The sequence below is a fragment of the Chenopodium album genome, chromosome 12 (genome assembly GCF_948465745.1).
Source record: "Chenopodium album chromosome 12, dcCheAlbu1.1, whole genome shotgun sequence".
Classification (NCBI taxonomy): Eukaryota; Viridiplantae; Streptophyta; class Magnoliopsida; order Caryophyllales; family Amaranthaceae; genus Chenopodium; species Chenopodium album.
In genome coordinates, this window is record NC_137845.1 from 22,469,214 (window position 1) to 22,489,318 (window position 20,105).

Genomic DNA, 20,105 nt, shown 5'->3' on the forward strand with positions numbered 1-20,105 from the left:
ATCAATGTGTGTGCGGTGGTGGTGGTGGTGGATCGTGGTGGTGGCCGATTGTCCATAAAGGTGTTGATCGTGGAGTTTCTCCTTCACTCGACAAATCTAGTATCGGTGGACGGCTCATTGGAATCTCGTGGACTAAGTAGAGGAGCAACGCACGCTTGGGGCTCTATTCTCCCCCTAATTGTCAATCATCTTGCTGCGTGGAGATCACGTTTCAAAGATATTATTATGTGATTCTTGTGTATTATGTATGTGATCTTATTTTAGGTGCGTATGAATATAATTCTTAAAATTTTGCTTAAAATACCTAAATCCTTACAAATTTTACAAATGAGAGCAATATTATAGGACGGTAGAAGCACTAATGAACTAAATCTTTCTCTATGTTTTTTCTTTGTACTATGTTGACAATGCGAGGATTCGAGGAACCGAAGAAGAGGGTGGGGACAAGACTAAAGGCAAAAAAAATAAAAGAGAAATAGCTAAGGGACCCTTGAGAACTACTGTACCACCACTGCACCACACCTCAAACCCCACCAAAGGTCCCCCAACAGCTATATGCTCAACATACCATATCATCCTCAACTCCCTTACTTTCCTCTTTTTCTAACCATCTTTTGCCCTTTAACTATTTTGTTTTCTTTGAAAATTTTGCGTAATTTGACCATCTTTTCCCATTCATCTATTCTCTCTTTTATCAATTTGTTTACAACTTCCAAATCCATGAAATTCAAATTCCTATTTCTCGAATCCATCTCTTTGCTTTTCACTTAGAAATCCCTGAAATGAGGAAACCCATATCACTTTTTTTCCTACTTAAATAAATAAAGACACCATTACACTACTCTTCACCTCCCACTGTTGTTATTTTATACACTTTCTCAATTCTACAATCAATCCCTTTGAGAGAGAATAGAGAATAGATGGGTAGAAGAGAATCAGAACAAATCTCTTCTTCTTCTAAGCTCAAAAAAGCAGCTAAGAGGTTCCTTTTCTTTCCTTGCTCCTCCTTTTCCTCCACCTCGTCAAGTGTCGGCACCAGCTCTCCTCCAAGCCGAAATCCTTCATCGGTTAGAAAACTTGAATTATCAACAATTTCAGACTAATTTTTTCTGTAAATTTTGCCTCAATTTTTCTGTATAAGTCTAGTTAAATTGTATTTTGCTATATTCTGTAAGATTGATTTTGTGTTGGGGAATTGCAGAAAGTGGGTCAGGTTCAGAGTCAAGAAGCAGAATTATGTTCTTCAAAAGAAACTCTAAATCATTTGTCAGAGGGTGTGGAACAAGTATATGTAGCTAGTGTTTCATCTAAGGTATATTAAGCTCTTCCTTTTTTTTTTTTTTTTTTTTTTTTTAAAGCAAGTTTTTATTTTTGCTTGCTAAATTCCTTGAGTTTATTTTGTTTACCGTTTTTTTTTTTTTTTTTAATAAATTTTTTTAATTTTTATGCTCTTATTTGAGATGTGTAGAGTGACAAGGCCAAAAGGGTGTGCATTATTAAGGGAAATTTTACTATTGATTGTTTCCTCAAAAAAAAAAGCACTACTGATTGAACTGAAAAAGGAATATGCTAATTGCTGGACACCCTTTTTTTGTGTTATATAAATTAAAATTTTGCAAAATTTCCAATATGCCATTTATACTAACTTACTAAGTTTTTAATTTTTGAAAGTAACAAATGAAGGTTAATAAAATTTCTATATTTTTTTTTACTTGTTAAAACTATGGAGTAACAGTTTTTCTTCAAACTTGGGTATAATAATTTTTGTTGCACATAGACATCAGGGAAGAAATTTTTAAAACTTTATTAAAGGAGACATACTGAATTTTTTCATGTGGATTTACATGATTTATAGGGATTTTATTATGTTTAAAATTCTAGCGATGGCTATGTTCAAGCTATATATTCTCCTTTTATTTTTGTTAGTCTTATACTTGTTTTTATCTGGTTTTTTTTTATCCTTGCCTTTTCAATACATAGCAAATATACTGCTTATAGTGTCATAGTAGTTTCAGGGAGATTAGAATAGCCATTACAAGTGTGCTTTTGTTGTTAAAACTTTTGTTATATTCTTGGTTCATTGAGGTTCGAATTGTGGAAAATGGCCAGGCCGTCTGCTAGTGCAATTACTCGTGTTTGTTTATCAAGCTTTCAATTTTGGATATTACGCAGGTGTCTGCTAGTGCCTTGACTGAAATCACGTATTTACATGCTTGAACCTTGGGCACTGTCATTACAGTTTACCTTCTGCATTATTACACCATTTGAGCAGCAAGTATAAAACATGTTGTGGTTCACTGGTTCTTCATCTTTGATCAGCCTTATGCGAGCTCTAACATTGATTTGACAGTATAATTAGTAAGCATCTGAAATAGTTGTGACTAGTTTATGAATGCCTACCTGTATAGGATTAATGCTCTGTAGAGATCCGACTCTCCAACATGCTTCTATACTAATGTCGAATCATATAATCAGAACTTCAACTGAACATGGATACTTCAGTACTGATAGCTAGAACACTAGTATTAGAAAAGAAGTGTGGCACCCTTATGTTATATCAAACACGTCCAACCAACATAGACCCCCCCACCCCGTTATTATGAAAAAGAAAAAAAAAAATGCTGCAAATCCATATTTTGGTGTGGGGGGCTGACACGCCTGACAGATCAAATCTCCCAAAATTGGTGCTATAATAGTAACAAGCTACATTTGGTAGCTCACTACTTAGCTGCAAGCCTGCAACACGTAAAACTATTGAAATCTAGTCTTTATCTGACTTGTATCTGCTCAACTAGCATCGCAATTTGTTGAAAGATGTAGAAAGCAAGCTAACTGTTGTGATTGTTTTTGTGGCAGAATTTGTGCACAATATGTCTTGAACCGTTACTCAACAGCTATGTGGCATCAAGTCCTGGCAAAGCCATATTTACGTCCCAATGCTCTCATTCATTCCACTTGTCATGTATCTCTTCAAATATTCGCCATGGTAGCATAAACTGTCCTATTTGTCGTGCACAATGGACACGCCTGCCTCGCACCTTACATCCACCTTGCTGGCTCCCTCGTAACCAAGATGACCCTATCATTCGCATTCTTGATGATTCCATCTCCACATTTCGGGTCCATAGGCGGTCTGTTCTTCGTACTGCCCGCTACAATGATGATGATCCTGTGGAGCCTGAGGCTCGTTCTTCTTGCCAGCCACGTCTTTGCTTCAGTCTTATCCCATTAGATGTTCCAAAAACGCCATCGCCATCAAATTTTTGGTCCTGTGTGCATCATCCTTCTCCCAATCCATATCTTTCTCCAGGACAGAACTCAGATGAACTCTTGACTGGTTCACCCTCACCTTGGTACAAACGTAAGAGAGCAGCATATTTATGTGTTAGGTTAGCTCCTCTGCAAGCAATTGACTTGGTGCTGGTTGCCAGCCCGAATGGGCAACATCTGAGGCTCCTTAAACAGGCAATAGCACAAGTGGTATTTTCCCTGCGACCAGTGGATCGATTGGCAATTGTGAGCTACTCTTCTGCTGCGGCCCGCATCTTCCCACTCAGGCGCATGACATCCTATGGAAAGAAGGCAGCTCTACAGGTTGTTGATAGGCTATTTTATGCTGGTCATGCTGATCCCGTCGAAGGGATTAGAAAAGGTATTAAAATTCTCAAGGACCGTACTCATGAAAACCCATATTCATCCATTCTACACATATCTGATTATCCTACCAGTAGTAGATATTATCGCACCGTCAGTGATTTACAAACAGATACGCCAATCTCTGTTCATCAGTTCCATGTGTCTTCAACTAGCTCAGTCATGCACGAGCTTGAAGAATTCTTGGGACAGTTGCTTGGTGGTGTGATACAGGAAGTACAGCTAAGAATCGGAGACCAGGAGGATAGCAGAATTGTTAGGCTTGGAGAGCTTAGAGGTGATGAGGAGAGAAGAGTTCTTCTTGAAGTAGACAAGTCACATGATCATGCCTGCATTGGCTACAGCTATGTTGAGGGTGAGCTCAGGGTTGATGAGCAAATTAGAGTTGGTGAAGTAGTGGTGGGTATTGGTGATCCGAGAGACACAAATAACGGCGCAGAAGCTACCATTACTGCCGGGAGAACAAGCTGTGTTGATAGTTGGGATTATCATGACCCTTTCATGGCTAGAAGATGGGCTAAAAGATTGCATGAAAGGCGCAGGATATAAGCCTAACCAAGCGAAGGCAGATCGAGTTAGATTATTACGTTTGTTATTTTTTTTTTTTTTTTTTTTTTTTTGGCAACAGCATATTGAGTTAGATTTTTACACTGCATAGACCAGCGGCGGATCCAGGATTTTCAAGATAGTGAGTCACCATCAATTATGAGGTTACGATTGTGATATCGATAACGGTCATGAGTTGCAGTAATGGAAATGATGCGATTATCGCGGAACGGGTTGCGGATGTCGTGTCTAAATTTTAATTAGTAATTTGATATTTTATTTTTATATTTTTTTAACCATTTTCTATAGTCTATTATTATTACTCCATCTGCTTTTTAAAAGTGTCCTAGCCCATTAAGCATTTTAGCACTATTTATTAAATATACTTTGACTAATATTTGTGAATCATACATCATAGTATAAAAATGCGGTTTTGATCACAATCGTGGAAACGGTTGCGATATCACGGTAACAGTATTGATGCGTGATTGTGGACCGGGTCTCGGTTGTAACGATAGATTTTTATTTAAAATTTATGAATCCAAATACTAATAATTTAGGTTTTAAAATAAATATTTGTATAGGTTTTAAATTAAATTATAATACGAATTACTTTCTTTTTTTTTAAACCATTATACGAAGTACTTGGTTTTAAACCAAAATCATTCTTGTTCTTTTATTTACCCATTGACAAGCATGACACAATTTTAAAAAGAAATAAAGTAACAAACATAAAGGCCTACTATTTTCCCACTAACTTATTTATATTTTTTTTGGTGTTCCACCCGGTTCACCCTTTGGGCTAATCCGGATTCGGGGATCAGTTCTGGGTGGTTAGGTTCCAGTCCCCTCCCGATTGTTGTTGCGGGGGATCGAACACGAGTCCTCCCTACTAAGTGTAGTCCCAATCACCACTACACTAACAACCAATTGGTACTAACTTATTTATATGAGTATATAATAAAAGTGACCAAATCCATTACTATTATGAACTTGTTCTTTACTAATTCTTGGTTACACTAATTCTTCTTTTTTTTTTTCGAGCGGTTACACTAATTTTATTTCTTATAAGATTCAAGTGCTTTGGGTGTATGTATGCAGCAGCTCTGTTCTTGTTGTTGCTGGTGTTGCTTCTATCATACTGACTTTTTGAGATTATTTATCTACTTTTGAGTTATTTTGTTTTACTTTAAATGAATATACGAGCAATCGAGGTTGTAATTTCTAATTTTCTTTCTGGTGGAATAGTATCTCATAGATTTGTTAATCTATCTATTTGAGTAGCTTAGAATGATATGAAGTTTCAAACACCTCATGAGTGTACTACGTATACTATATAAACGTTTTGATTTACTTTTGATATTTTTTTTTATTCACTTTTGATATTTTTCTATTCAAATTAAATATATACTTGCCTACTAGCTCAATTGGTAGAGCATTGCACAATTGCACAAAAGATGTGGGTTCAAATCCAACATACATTTATTTGTGTAATGTGAAGATTAGAATCTGTAATAAAGCTTAGTTTTATGTTTAATTAGATTTTTATGTTTAATTAGATTTCTTCTTCTTCTTTTTAAATATAGTTTTATTTTCTTTTAATTTGAAAACCTCTACATCGAACTCAATAAATTTGTTTCTTATAATCCGACTTGTTTTGGGTGATTTTGTCCCTCGGGAGAGTTACGGCTCGAGTACTGATCCGTTTGCACCTGTACCTGCAAAACAACGGAGACTCCGGGTGGTAGGAGCTCCGCCTCCGACGATCAAGTTAGTACTTGAATGTGGGTAGGAAAAGGTGCGGAAAATGAAAAGTGAGATCTTCTTGGATTCCAAGATCTGGCACTTCTCTGATATAAGAGAATGTAGGGTCTGCTGTAATAATTAATTCCTGCCCCGAAAATGGGGGAATCTCCCTATTTATAGGGTCATGGGGAAACGTGCCCCTGATTAGGTCACTCTGACCTAACTCTACTGGGCTGCGCCGTATTACAGCTTTCTCGGGATTTGGGCCCTTGAAGGCCACTTTTTTCTCCTAAACTAGCTCTAGGAAGGACACATGTCAAATGGAGACTGGTCCAATTCGGACAAACCAAAGTATGACACGTGTCAGGACTTGATTGGCGCACGTGGCATGGGTAAATTACCCAAAACATTTGCCCCTCACAGATGTGACATGGCGTGCCACGTGGCATCTGTGACACATGTCACTCAGCCATAGGAAATAGTTTTTTTTTTTTACTGTGAAAATTTAACCTTTCACATTCCGGGGAAATTACCAAGATGCCCCAGTTTTTTACCCCTCTATAAATACACAATTTAACCCCCTCATTTTGGACGTTTCCAAAACATTGTAGAGAGAGAAAATCACCAATCCTAGAGAGAAAATCTGTCGTCTGCTTGTGTGCAAAAGCGTTGTTCATTTTCCGCCTGCATCAGCCAGTTTACGACCGCCTGTGCCCCAAGCAAGTAAAGTCGACTTCAGCAGCATCTCAGTCGGTCATCACCGTTTGCCCCCCTTTCAAAGAAAAACGCAAGGTACCGCCTCTACTCCCTTCAACTCATTTACATTTGCTTCAATTCATTCAATAAATGGACTCATCACCAACACACATGGCACGGCCTAGGTCATTAGTCAGCCGGTCTCCTGGTACGGCTGAGTCTAGGACTGGGAGTGCTGGCTCTGGGTGCATGGAGCAATTTTATACTCCTCAACCGACCATCTATGTGTCTGTGCAGGACACGATGGCTAGAACTAAACAGACAGCCTCCATACGGCGTCGAAGAGGCGGTACTTTGGAAGTGTCGTCTGATGAGGTAACCCCGGTTGAGGGGTTAGAGAGCAATGAAAGCTCAGGGGAATATTCCCCGTCTGGGATTCCTAGAACCCCAAGTGACACAATCCTATACGATGAGGGTAGAGACGGGGAGGGAGCCGTCTCCTAGATGGACCTTGATGAAGCTGGCCCCGAATATAGAGAAGGGGAAGAGTCTGCATCGGGGTCAGCCGGCGACACGGGAGACGGCGAAAGCTCCGCCTCAGGGTCTAGCTTTGAGGATGATAGTGATGCCCCTCTTTCCCCGCTTGAGGATAGTGAGGCCAAAGAGAGGAAAAAATGGGAAGCAAAGGATGACCCCTTTCAAATCCATATCTCCGCTAAAGACAGGCGGGCAATGCTAATAGGCATTGAAAGCTTTGTACAGAAACGACCTCTGGGAAATGGATATACTATCCAGGTGCCGCCTGAGCTAGGCACCATCTCCTGGAAAGATGACCAGGAGAACGTCAACGCCTACTTTGGATGCTATGAGGCGGCATTCTTGGCAGGCCTCCGGTTCTCGCTTCACCATGCTATGAGAGCCATACTCAGGGGTTATGGCCTGGGTGTCTGGAAGCTCTCCCTGAATTCATGGGCTAATATTCTGGGGTATGTAGCCGCCTGTGAGATGCAAGACTTGAATCCCAATTGAGAGCCTTTTGCTCACATGCACTATCTCAGCCGCAACCCAGGCGGTTGGAGGGCGTGGTACACCTTGACCACTCTCCCTCAGTACCAAATGACATTGGACAAAGTGTCCAAATAAGACGGTTGGAAAACCTGTTTCTACCTGCTGTCTGCCCCAACCCGTCGAGAGAACCGGGAGCTGCGCCGGTAATAAAAAGCCCGACCTACTAGGTCGCAAATGTGCCCTTCCCCGGATCTCAGGGGACGACTATGACGTTATCATGGAAACCAAGTTTTTAAAGCTCCATACGGAGACACTCTCAACCGGGGACGTAATAAAGGTCCCTAATAATTGGATTCCCATGTGCGCATGGTTTAGAGATGAGGCGTTCTTATCCGCCTGTGGGCTTAGCACGATGTTTTCAAAGCGTATGTTTGATATACATCCAGTTTAACTTCGCTTGTACTATTGTTAGCCAATTATGATTTTGCACTAATCATGCGTTCATTATTTTTGCAGAAGAAGCTTTGAACATGGTGGCTGACGAAAAGACTCCCAAGCGGTCCCCTGCACAAATCCGGAGGGACCTAGCGGAGGCTAAGGCCGCCAAGCTGAAGGTTGAGGTAAGAACCGTCTAACTACTTGGACTATTGTTTCCAACAGACATTGTCGGTTGTATATTAAATACTTCGCTAATTGTAGGGTGGTGAGGCACCTAGATCCTTTACTAAGAACTTAGCCAAACGGGGACGGGATGAGACCGCCTCCACCCAAACCAAGCCTGCAAAATCCGCCAAAGCGGCTTCAAGTAAGACGGGCCCTGAAGGCTCTTATGAAAGGACCCGCCTCCGCGTCGGGGGGAGAAATGTCACCATTGGAGGCTTTGGAGTGGGCTTTGATATGGTCCCATCTGGCCTCTCTGCGCCTGAGGGTGGTGCAATCCCCAAGCTCCTGAAGGTAAATACAATCCCTTCGAATCCCCACCTAAGCTGGGATAGCCGTTACGAGTGAAATCTCACTCCCAACAGACTTCTTCGTTCGATAGCCGGCATCAAGCTGGTGCCGCCTATATAGCTCACTCACCCCCTTTCACATATGGTGCAGATAAATCCCCCCGATGGCTGGATGTCCAGGTGCATGCCCGGTCCATGCTGGCAGCCGTTCCCAAGAAGGAGAAGGATGCCATCCCGGGCATTGAGACGTTCAATGTTGAACGTATCACTGCAAACATGTCTAAGTTATACCTTATTCCCCTTTGCTGGAACTAAGCATAATTTCTCCCGCATGAATGACACCGTTTGTGTCTACAGGCCATGATCATGGTTGATGGACTCAAACGGCCATATGCCCGAAAGAGGGAGGAGGTAAAGAGAGCCACAAGATCAGCTAGGGATTCTCAAGATGTTGCTGAATATCAATGTATAATTAATGAAGTTGAAACTAAAGCCGAATTGATGCAAGAGGCGGAACAGATCAAGGGTCTTCAAAAAGCCCTGGATGAGGCTAAGGAGAAGGCCAACACGGCTGAAACCAGCCTCAAGAAGGCGGAGGAAGACCTCAAGGCCTTGCAGGGTGCCTCCTAGAAGAATGTAAAGCTCAAGGCGGAGGTTGAGAGGCTGAAGAAGGATGCGGAGCGAGTCCAAATGAGTATTAAGGCAACAATCGAGGCGGAGCAAGACCGCCTGATTGCTGAAAATGAGGCGGACTCCGACGCCCGGATGAAGATCGCCTGGGAAGCTCTCTACCCCAACAAGGAATATGGTTTGTGGGCTCTGGCTTTTCAATATGCTGAAAATGTAGTGTATTTAAGAGAGAAGGGGGAGCCCGAGCCCGAGTCCTTCGAGGCCTGGGGGCAAATGCTGAGCTTGAAGAACCCGTTTCAATTTTCGAATTTTTGCCCAACTTTTTAAAGCATGCTGCAATTCAGAAAGTATACCGGCTACTCCTGCCCCTAGCGGCTGTGTGGTTGGTTTCAGTACTTTGATTGATTGACTTTGGAATGGTTGATACTTTAAAGAGTATGGAATATTCCTAAGTCAATCAATCACAGTAGTGATTGCCCCAAACCAAGTACACAGCCGTCAACGACAGCCGTTTTACCCAACCGGGCATTCGTATATAACTTCTTTGTGAGCCAGACGGAATATCGCCGCCTGACAGTTAGTGGAGCAAGGAACATATTGTCCGCCTGCCTGATGGACCCCTGTCTGGGATACCGGCAATCCATTGCACCCGATTCGTCTGCCCTATTGGGGTGACTGGTACAATTTCGTTGAACAGCCTAATAGAGAACTTCAGTAATTAACCGGCTGATGTCACTTGACATCCGGTGTTAAGCTTAATCATTCTTTTAGACTGTTTTGGTCAGACAGCTATGAGTTGACCAATTTGGTTGTTCAATCTTTGTCGTCTGCATATGCTTGTAGAGCAAACGATAGGATGCCCTTTGCGACGATAACACCCGGAGGGGCGTCGCGGATGTCATACTCAAATAGGAGCAGACGAATTTATAAAATAAGTTTACATCCGGCCATTGGCCTAGGTTTGAATGTTATTTTAGCCACTAAGTCTCTTAAGTTAGCTTGGTTTTACTTATTATAGGGGTCGTTTGTGCATTACACTGGTTGGTCCACCAATTTTTAAATATTAGATTAGCCGCTAGGTTTTTAACTAGCTTATTTATTCAATAGACCGTCTGTGTTTTCAACAGGCGGTAGCATTATGGTTGCGCATGTATATATACAAAGCAATTAACATTGAAAACAAAAGGCAACTTTGCATTTATAGGCTTTTTATTTACAAAAATTTACAAGTTTTAGAAGTAGTACTTTTTCAAGTTATCTACATTCCAAGTTCTAGGCAGTCGCCTGCCATCTGGAGTTTCCAGGCGGTAGGTGCCGTTTCTTACTTCTTCATAGATCCGGTAGGGGCCTTCCCAATTAGGAGTTAGCTTTCCATGCTCATTGGCCTTACCGGTTGCCTCCATTTTTCGTAACACAAAGTCCCCAACTTTCAAGGGTCGTTTGTGCACTTTCTTGTTGTAGGCACGAGTCATTCTCAGACAGTAAATCTCATGACGCAAGGCAGCATTGCCCCTGCGCTCCGAGAGTGAGTCCAATGCTAGCCGCATGGCCTCCCAATTTTCCTCTTCATCATATAGCATGACTCATAGAGTCGGCTCATAATGCTCGATGGGCAAGACGACTTCAGCACCGTAAACCATGAGAAATGGGGTTTCACCGGTTGCCCCTTTTTCAGCTGTCCGGATGGCCCATAGGACATGAATCAACTCTTCAGCCCACAAACCACCGGCTCTTTCAATTTTCTTCTTAATACCGTCTGAGATGAGTTTGTTGAAAGCTTCAACTTGGTCGTTTGCTTGGGGTCGGCTAACTGATGCAAAACAATGTGAGATCCCTTGATCTTCCAACCAAGTTTTGAGCCGAGGCGTCTCAAATTGAGGTCCATTATCAAATACCATAGGCATAGGTACCCCGAACCGGGTGATAATGTTCTTCCAGGTGAAGGAAATGACATCTTTTGTCTTGATGCCTTTGACCGCCTCTGCGTCCACCCACTTGGTGAAATAATCCACAGCAACAAGAATATAGCGTATTCCGCCTGGTGCAGGCGTATACGGAACTAGAATGTCCATGCCCCATTTAGCAAACGGGACTGGGTTGTGGATTGCCGTCAGATCAGTAGCCGGGCGATGGATTAGCTTGCCAAATCTTTGACACTTGTCACACTTTTTAACAAATTTCATGGCATCTGACTCAAGAGTGGGCCAGAAGTAATGACGCCTGGCCCTGACAGCTAGGGATCTGCCGCCTGAGTGAGAGGCGCAGTATCCCGCATGCAACTCTTCGAGAACTTCTTTCCCCTTTTCCGGGATAACACACTTCAGTAAGGGCTTCAGAAAACCCGCCTTAAAGAGCTCTCCTTCTCTTATCTCGAAGTTTGTTGCACGCTTTTTCAGCACGGCTGCCTCCTGGGGTGAAACAGGGAGCGTGTCGTCTGCGAGATACGCCCGGATGCCATCCATCCAAGTAGAACTTCGGTCCAAAATTCCAATGGGCTCGTCATCAGATATTCTTCTCTTTTCCATTACTTCTCAAAAGACTGATCGAGGCGTATCACTGGAGGCGGAGGATGCCAACTTAGACAGAGCATCCGCTTGGTTGTTTTCAGACCGGGGCACTTGATTTAGATGAAATTGTTCAAGTGTCCCATCTTCAGCCTTGACCTCCTGCAAATATTTGATCATAGCCGGATGGGTGGCTTCATACTCACCATGGTATTGGCTAACGACCAACTGAGAATCAGAGCAAGCGTCAATTTTTGTTGCCCCTGCCGCCTTACACATGCGGATACCGGCTAGCAAGGCTTCATATTCCGCCTCGTTGTTTGAGGCCTGGAACTTGAACCGTAGTGCATACTCATATTTGTCCCCTTCCGAGGATTCACAGATTATGCCTGCACCACAGCCGTTCATATTAGAGCTCCCGACTACATGCACCTTCCAAACCTGATCAAGGTTATCCAGAGCAACCGGCCTTGTCATTTCGACAATGAAGTCGGCAAACGCCTGACCCTTCACTGCCTTCCTTGGTTCTTCAGCGATTTCAAGACTTTGCATTTCAATAGCCCATTTGAGCATTCTGCCGGATGAGTCCAAGGTTGTCATTGGCCGCTTGAGGGGTTGATCTGTGTAGATCACCACCGCATGTGCCAAAAGTATGGTTTCAACTTCTTGACAGCCATGTAAAGAGTAAGGCCAAATTTTTCAACCATGGGGTACCGGAGTTCAGCATTTCTGAGCACATGGCTAATGAAATAGACCGGAAGCTGATTGCCGTCTCTCTCAACAATGAGAACAGCACTAAGGGCATCATCTGAGACGGCTAGGTACATATAAAGCATCTCCTTTGGCAGAGAGCTAACAAGCCTTGGCAAGGAGTGTAGATGTTCTTTCAATTTTTGAAAGTCCGCCTCAACATCATATCCCCATTCAAATCTAGTCTTCTTCCTGATTGCTTGGAAGAAGTAAAGGCATTTGTCACCTGACCGGTTGAGGAATCTCCCAAGTGCAGCCAGACAACCGGTAAGCCTCTGAGCTTCCTTGATAGAGCGGGGTGACTTCATGTCAATCACCGCCTGTATCTTCTCGGGGTTAGCCTCTATCCCCCTTTGGTCAATCAAGAATCCGAGAAACTTCCCATACTCAACACCAAAAACACACTTTTTGGGATTTAACATGACCTTATGCCGCCTGAGTGTGGTGAAGGTTTCTCGAAAATTAGCAAGGTGATCCGTCTATAGCTTGGATTTGACTATCATGTCATCAATGTACGCCTCTACATTCCTTCCAATCTGATTAATGAAAACTGTATTAATCATCTGTTGGAAAGTAGTCGGCGCGTTCTTCAAGCCAAACGACATCACCGTATAACAGAATAACCCCTGATCAGTGACGAAGGCTGTCTTTTCTTGATCTTTTTTCCACAGGGGTATCTGATGGAAGCCGGAGTAGGCATCCATAAAACTCATCAAGGCATGTCCGGCTGTAGAGTCGACCAGACTGTCGATCTATGGAAGCGGGTAACTGTCCTTTGTACATGCCTTGTTGAGGTCTGTGTAATCAACACACATACGCCATGTACCATTCGGCTTCTTTACAAGCACCACGTTCGCAACCCAATCAGGGAAATTACATGGCCGAATGAACCCAGCGTCCAGCAGTTTTTTAACATCGGCAGCTGCCGCCTGACTTCTTTCCTCACCGTGATTTCTTTTCTTTTGCCGAATAGGCTTCTTTTTTGGATCCACGGCGAGTTTGTGGACAGCGAGATCCGGGCTGATGTCTGACATCTCCTCCACTTCAAAGGCAAAGATGTATTTGAATTTCCTTCATCAGATGGTGCAAGTCTTCACCAAGCCTTTCAAAGGCAGCCGTCCCCACCTTAATAGTTCGCTTTGGACGGATGTCGTCCAGAGGAATATCGATGTGTTCACCAGCCGGCTGGGGAAGGAGATCGTCTGACCGCTCCCCGGTCAGTGATTGCTATTTCTTCTCCTTTTTCACCTCCACCAGCTTTTCAGTTTTTCTTTTCTTTGCGGCTGCTGGAGGGGGTGAATCAGGGTCCTTGACATCGTCAAGGTTTATTGGCTCCTTCGGTTGACCGGCTGCATCAGTAGTCGGCTTAACGTCTGAGAGATAGCACTCTCTTGCCGTCTTCTAATCCCCGTTGAGGGAGCCAACAGTGTCATCATCCCTTTCATACTTGAGAAGCATGAGGGATGAGATTATGACGGCCTTGCACTCGTTCAGAGTGGGTCGGCCAAGAATGATGTTGTAGGCGGTCAGCTCTTTAACCACCAGGAACCGGACGACCATGTGTCGCCCTTGTCCCTTCTCCCCCAACCGGATGGGAATGTCAATTTGTCCGACTGGGTGCACGAATCCTCCCCCAAAGCCAACTAGTGGGTGGGAGACGTCGCGCTGACCGTCCCGCTTGTAATTAAGCCGGGACAAACACTTGTAGCTGATGAAATCAGAGGAGCTACACGTGTCTATGAGGATCCGACCAACCAGATGGTTGGCGATCTTGCATTCAATGACGACTGGGTCGTCATGCGATCGGTAAACTTTACCCCGATCCTTCTCAGTGATGAGGACGTCTGGGAATGTTCCACTTGAGGACGTCTCTCCATCATCAATTGAGTGAATCATCCTTTTCAGATGATCCTTGGTGCCCCGGATGGTCGGGCCACCACTTGCGAATCCGCCTGCTATAGCGTAGACCGAATCCTTGTCGGTATCCAAACTACTAGTAGGCTGGACAGTTTTTGACGCCTGCCCTGGATTCGTCTTAGAAACCACTTTAGACTTCAAGACATAGGACTTCAGCAGCCCTTGTCAGGCAGACGGTCCCAATTGAAGAAGTGTCGAATGTCTTGAAGATGTGCCACTCGGATCCTAGTGGTGGTCAAATGGGAGTTTCCGAAACCGCTTCAAAGATTCTCCAAAGTGGTTTATGGTGGTCGCATCTTTATAAGAATACTTGGGGTTTCATAAAGTCTTGTGATCGGTGCCAAAGGACCGAAAATATTTTAAAGAGGAATGAGATGCCTCAAAAACCCATCCTCGAGTTGGAAGTTTTCGATGTATGGGGCATTGATTTCAAGGGACCATTCCCTTCTTCTTTTGGAAACCAATACATTCTTGTGGCGGTTGATTATGTTTCTAAATGGGTTGAGGCCATTGCCTCTCCTACAAATGACCACAAGGTGGTGATGAAGATATTCAAAAAGATCATGTTCCCGAGATTCGGTGTGCCCAAGGCGGTGATAAGTGACAATGGATCGCATTTTGTACACAATGCCTTCCAAAAGATGTTGAAAAAGCATGGCGTTCATCAACGTTTTGGTCTTCCCTACCATCCTCAAACTAGTGGACAAGTTAAGGTGTCCAATCGTCAAATTAAGTTGATCCTTGAAAAGATGGTTGTTAGGAATAGGAAAGATTGTGCAGACAAGCTTGATGATGCTTTATGGGCATATCGAATGGCTTTTAAGACTCCCATAGGCTCCACTCCATACCGTCTTGTCTATGGAAAATCATGCCATCTTTCGGTGGAGCTTGAACACCGCGCTCTTTGGGAAATCAAGAAAATCAACTTTGATTTTGCAAGTGCGGGAGAGAAAAGATGGTTGGAACTTCATGAATTAGAAGAACATAGGCTTGATGCTTATGATTGTGCAAGCACCTACAAAGCTCGATCTAAGGAAGCTCATGAAGAGCTTATCGAGAAAAAGGAGTTTTGTGCAGGTGACAAAGTTCTTTATGATTCTAAGATGAATTTGTTCCCCGAAAAGCTCATGTCACACTAGTGGAAAAAATGCTATTCGTAACGGGCAAAAACACCTCATCCGTAACGGGCAACAAGCGTTACGAATGTGGCAATTACGTATAGTAATTGTTATTTGTAACGGGCATAGTCCATTACAAATAACTAGTTAGTTATTTGTAACGGGCAACATAAATGCCCGTTACGAATAAATACTTATTTGTAACGGGCATTTATATTGTCCGTTACAAATAATGTTCAGAACATGCGAAAAAATTGGAGGTATTTGTAACTAACACCATTGTGCTAGTTACAAATACCCCCAGTCATATTTCCTACTTTTTTTTTTTTTTTACTATATTTATATTGGTTATTAATCCAATGAAAATATCAAACATTATACATACGAAATCCAACTATATTTCTCAAAAGTTACATATACATAGTAAAGCAACACATATATTATGGCACCACAAAAAAGATTAATTAGGATTACACATAATTTCGACATCCCCTTTTAATTTCATGGGCGTTTAAGCCCTTTTTAATTTTAGGAGAGTTTTGTTTAAACCCCTTTAAATTTCAGCAGTCTCCTTTTAATCATTCCCTTTTAACTCCAACCTCCTCCAAATTTTAGCAGCCCCTTCCAATGTACATGGACTTTATAGTCGAGCTGCAAAAAACATAACACAAAAAATCAGATATTTTAACTATGGAAATTCTTCAATATACTCCCTAATCAAGCTAATTTTTCCTACGTTTACTTGAAGTAATAGTGCAAAAAAAAAAATGTTAAAAATAATTGAAGCATGAACCTTGGTAATGAAACTTAAATTAGGAGAATATGCCCCTCCATTAGCATACGAAGCAGCCCGCTTGTTTGTGTAAGGTTGAGGAAAGGATCACTTAATCTTCAAGGCCGAGTAAACATTATTTTTCCCTCGTCATTAGGCCCATCGACAACCTCAAACTCCAACCTCATGCCTATAAAATCAGTTAATCTGGAGTCATTTACAATAAATCAAGGAAAAAAATAATACAATAATCAACTATGTTACACTATATTGAAAAAATCATACAAAACAAAATTCAATCAAATGGAAAATATATACATTCATCCTTTTCTTGTCTCTACCTGAACACCAAGTCATAATAACATACGCAATATCATGAAATCACTATAATTAAAGTCATAGTGTAAATAATCAAGAAAGAACTAAAATCAAACACCATCACAACAATATAAAGAGTAATTCATGCAAATATTTATAAAAAAAACCTTAAATTCAAAATATGAAAACACACCTAACAGACCAAATCACACCCATCATTAAATGTCATAGCTTGAATGGAATTCAAATCACATCCATTAGTTTAGCTTATTTAGGTTTTATATTAACAGTCTGAACTAATTTAGAGCTAGTATCACTTAAAATCATCATTCCTTTTTTTTTTTTTTTTTTTTTTTTGATAGGCATCTAAATCATAGTATTACATCTCTTCTTTTCATCTTACTGCCATTGCTACTACTATTCTCCTTTTGCTGCTACTCTTCTCCATTTTAGTGAAATTTCAATTAAAAAATACTCAATTCAGAAATTCATGAGAAGATTCAAAATTCACGTACAAGCATAGATCGTTAAAAGACAACATTAAAAACCCATATTTTAAAAGACAACATTTTAAAAACCCATATTTTTTTCCCTTCATGCAATTCCCAACCGTTCATTTAAGTTATCGACTGTTCATTTCATGAATAAAATAGAGGGGATCTCGTTCATAACAATAATGATCACCAACAATAAAAATTAGTAGAAAAGGCATTTACAAAGCAAACAACCCACGTATGTAATAATGTAGATCAACAATGTTATAGCATTATTAAATTAATACATACAAAGTATAACAAAATTAACAATAACAATGAGAATTAAAATCAGATTATTAACACAACAGATTTAAATCCTAAAACCTTGACTAATTCCAATCAAATACCCACCAAAAAAAACTAATCAAACAAATATTACACATAATGAATGACATAAACATGATCATATCTCATTAAAAACTTTTCTTACAAATTAACATGAAATACACAATCTAATCAATAAAAATTACATTGATAAAAATAATTAAAATTACCTTGAAGGCAATCACAATTCTCAGCCTCTTTACGAACAACATCAAGAACAGAGTCAATAAGTTCAACACCTTCGGTGTATTGACCTTTAGCCCAATTATTACCAGCACCAGACTGGCCAATGAAACATTAATCTCCTAAAATTTCTCAGTAATCCTAGCTCAAATTCCTACTCCTTTGACAAAATTAAACAATCTACATTATAATCACACTAAAATTACCAGAAAAATTCTTAGTTTTCTACAACAAAATTAACAGAAGCTATTAATTAAAAAAATTGCAAAAACTCTCAGTAATCAAACATACAAATTTAAGTTCACTTCAGGATAATCTGAGTTCTATAGAGAGAAAATTACAGTGAAGAATGAACCGACTTGGACGGAAGAGGAAGAGGCAAACACAACTTCTGGCGACGAGACCTAGCACGACCGAATTGATGAAAAAAACTGGAAAGTTTGCCGATGAAAGGAGAATTGGAGAATTTAGACCAAAGGGTTCTGAAATTCTTGGAATAATCATTCTCTTGCGAAGGTGATGCAATTTCCATGGAGTTTCTCCCTCCTCCAGATTTGGAGTTCATGGCTTTGTTTTGGCGCCGTTGACGATTACAACCGATTCGCCGGAGTAGTTCTCAACTTGTAATTCAACTACAAACAATTATCAAAATTAATACAAACAATTATCTCAAAATAAACAAAAAAGTAAATCAGATCTAAGTAGTAACAAGAAAAAAAAAACAAATTAATTATAATTAGAAATTTGAATTAAAAACAAAAAAAGAAAAACTAGATTTATATTTTAACCTAAATTAAAATAGAATCTAAAATTGAAAAACCTAGACCAATTGCATGCTCGGATCGACATCTCACGGCTCGATGGTTGACGCTCCTAGCTTAATGGTGGGCGTAAAAAGCTTGCGAGGTGGTAGACTAGTGGGCGTGAGAAACTATGAAATGCGGTGCCTGGTGATTTGAGGAGAGAGAAAGAGAAGAGGAGTGAGCAAGAAAAGAAATGCGAAAAGAGATAGAGATCTTTGAGGAAGAAATGTGGCTTGGAGAAATTAGGAACAAAATAAGGTTTTAAACCCTAGAGCTTTATTTAGTTGTAACGGGCTTTATATTTGTCCGATACAAATATTAATTGTCCGTAACGGGCATTTATATGCCCGTTACAATTATTAATTTTTCGTAACGGGCATTTAATCGCCCGTTACAAATAAGTTTTTTCGTAACGATCGTATATTTTGCCCGTTACAATTACACTTTTTGTAATGGATTTTATCATACCCGTTACAAATAGGGTGTTACAAATAACAATTTTTCCACTAGTGTCAAGGTGGAGTGGTCCTTATTTGGTTCAAGGTGTCTTTCCAAATGGTGTCGTTGAAGTTTCTATGTTGGATTCATCATCTTCTTTCAAGGTTAATGGCCATCGGCTCAAGAAGTACTTCGATGGTGCTTTCGTTGGCCTAGTTCATAAAATGATTCTTCGCAAACCACCGTGATAGGTGGAGAACATCGAGCTATAACGTTAAACAAGCGCTTCCTGGGAGGCAACCCGGTTTTTTAACCTTTTCTTTTAATTTTTTTGTTCTTTTATTTCTTTTATATTTTTGGGAAACTTTCTTATTTTTCTTTGTTTTCTTGATTTTAGGTACCTTGGGATTTTTTGAATTTAAATTTCCGACAATTTTGGTGTCATTTGAAGACTTCAAGAAGTTGGAATTGAGTTATAAGTGAAGATGAGATTGATGTACAAGGGCGCTCTCATGGCTGCGCTCTCGTGGACTTTAATCATGAACAAGTGTTTTTTGATGAATTTTGTGATTTTTGGTCTGTCCTCCTCATGGGCATCACTCGAGCTTGACGCTCGAGAGCGTCGATGAGAGCACCACACACCATCGCACACACCACCTCCCTTGCGCGCACCCCCCCTTGATGCATGGTTGTGTGCGCACACGAGGGGGTCTGCGCGTGCGCACAGCCATGGCAGCCCCTTGACCCTCTTTTGTTCGAACACAACAGCCCCCCCCTCTCATTTCACCTTCTCTTTCCCCGACTTCACTCCTTCTCTTTTCCTTCATCTCATTTCACTTTTATTTTTGAATTTGCTTCTCTTTTAATCATTTTATTACATCTTACAACAAATTTGAACAACAAAATACCAATTTAAACCCACGAAAATTCAGATCTTCGAATCAAAATTTTCGAATTTTTGGTTCTTAATTTTCGAAATTTTGGGGTTTTTAATTTTGGGCTTGGAACTTGCAATTTGGTTTTCTAATTGGCTTATTTCCTTTAATTCTTCCATTTTCAAGTTTTTTATAGCATCATTGAGGTATGATTTCTCCATTTCTATTCATCTTCTTCCTCACTTTGAAGCTTGAAACCCTTGATTGGGCTTTAATGGTAGAACTCCATTAGTACTTTTTGCTTGAATTTTGTGTTGTATGATGTTATTTGATGATA

The 20,105-nt window shown here is 41.0% G+C and overlaps 2 protein-coding genes and 1 long non-coding RNA gene across 8 annotated transcripts; 2 read left to right on the forward strand and 1 right to left on the reverse strand.

The window, feature by feature from the left end:
- Positions 1–633: 633 nt before the first annotated feature.
- On the forward strand, positions 634–4,612 carry LOC145572222 (putative E3 ubiquitin-protein ligase EDA40). The gene is made up of 3 exons (XM_081631224.1): positions 634–1,067; positions 1,202–1,312; positions 2,857–4,612. Exons 1-3 carry the CDS (start codon positions 921–923, stop codon positions 4,201–4,203), a joined length of 1,605 nt encoding a protein of 534 aa, XP_081487350.1. The 5' UTR covers positions 634–920; the 3' UTR covers positions 4,204–4,612.
- Positions 4,613–15,150: 10,538 nt separating this feature from the next.
- Positions 15,151–15,540, forward strand: LOC145571060 (uncharacterized). The gene has a single exon (XM_081630157.1). It carries the CDS (start codon positions 15,151–15,153, stop codon positions 15,538–15,540), a length of 390 nt encoding a protein of 129 aa, XP_081486283.1.
- A 348-nt stretch (positions 15,541–15,888) lies between these two features.
- LOC145572223 (uncharacterized) lies at positions 15,889–18,694 on the reverse strand. Of its 6 annotated transcripts, none has more exons than XR_014096731.1 (5): positions 18,473–18,693; positions 17,994–18,284; positions 17,640–17,806; positions 16,313–16,481; positions 15,892–16,170 (listed from the first exon to the last, which is right to left on the reverse strand). It is a non-coding gene; the product is annotated as an uncharacterized LOC145572223 (long non-coding RNA). The 6 variants fall into 6 exon arrangements; XR_014096730.1 differs by having other exon boundaries at positions 17,640–17,812; XR_014096728.1 differs by having other exon boundaries at positions 17,640–17,832.
- Positions 18,695–20,105: the final 1,411 nt, after the last annotated feature.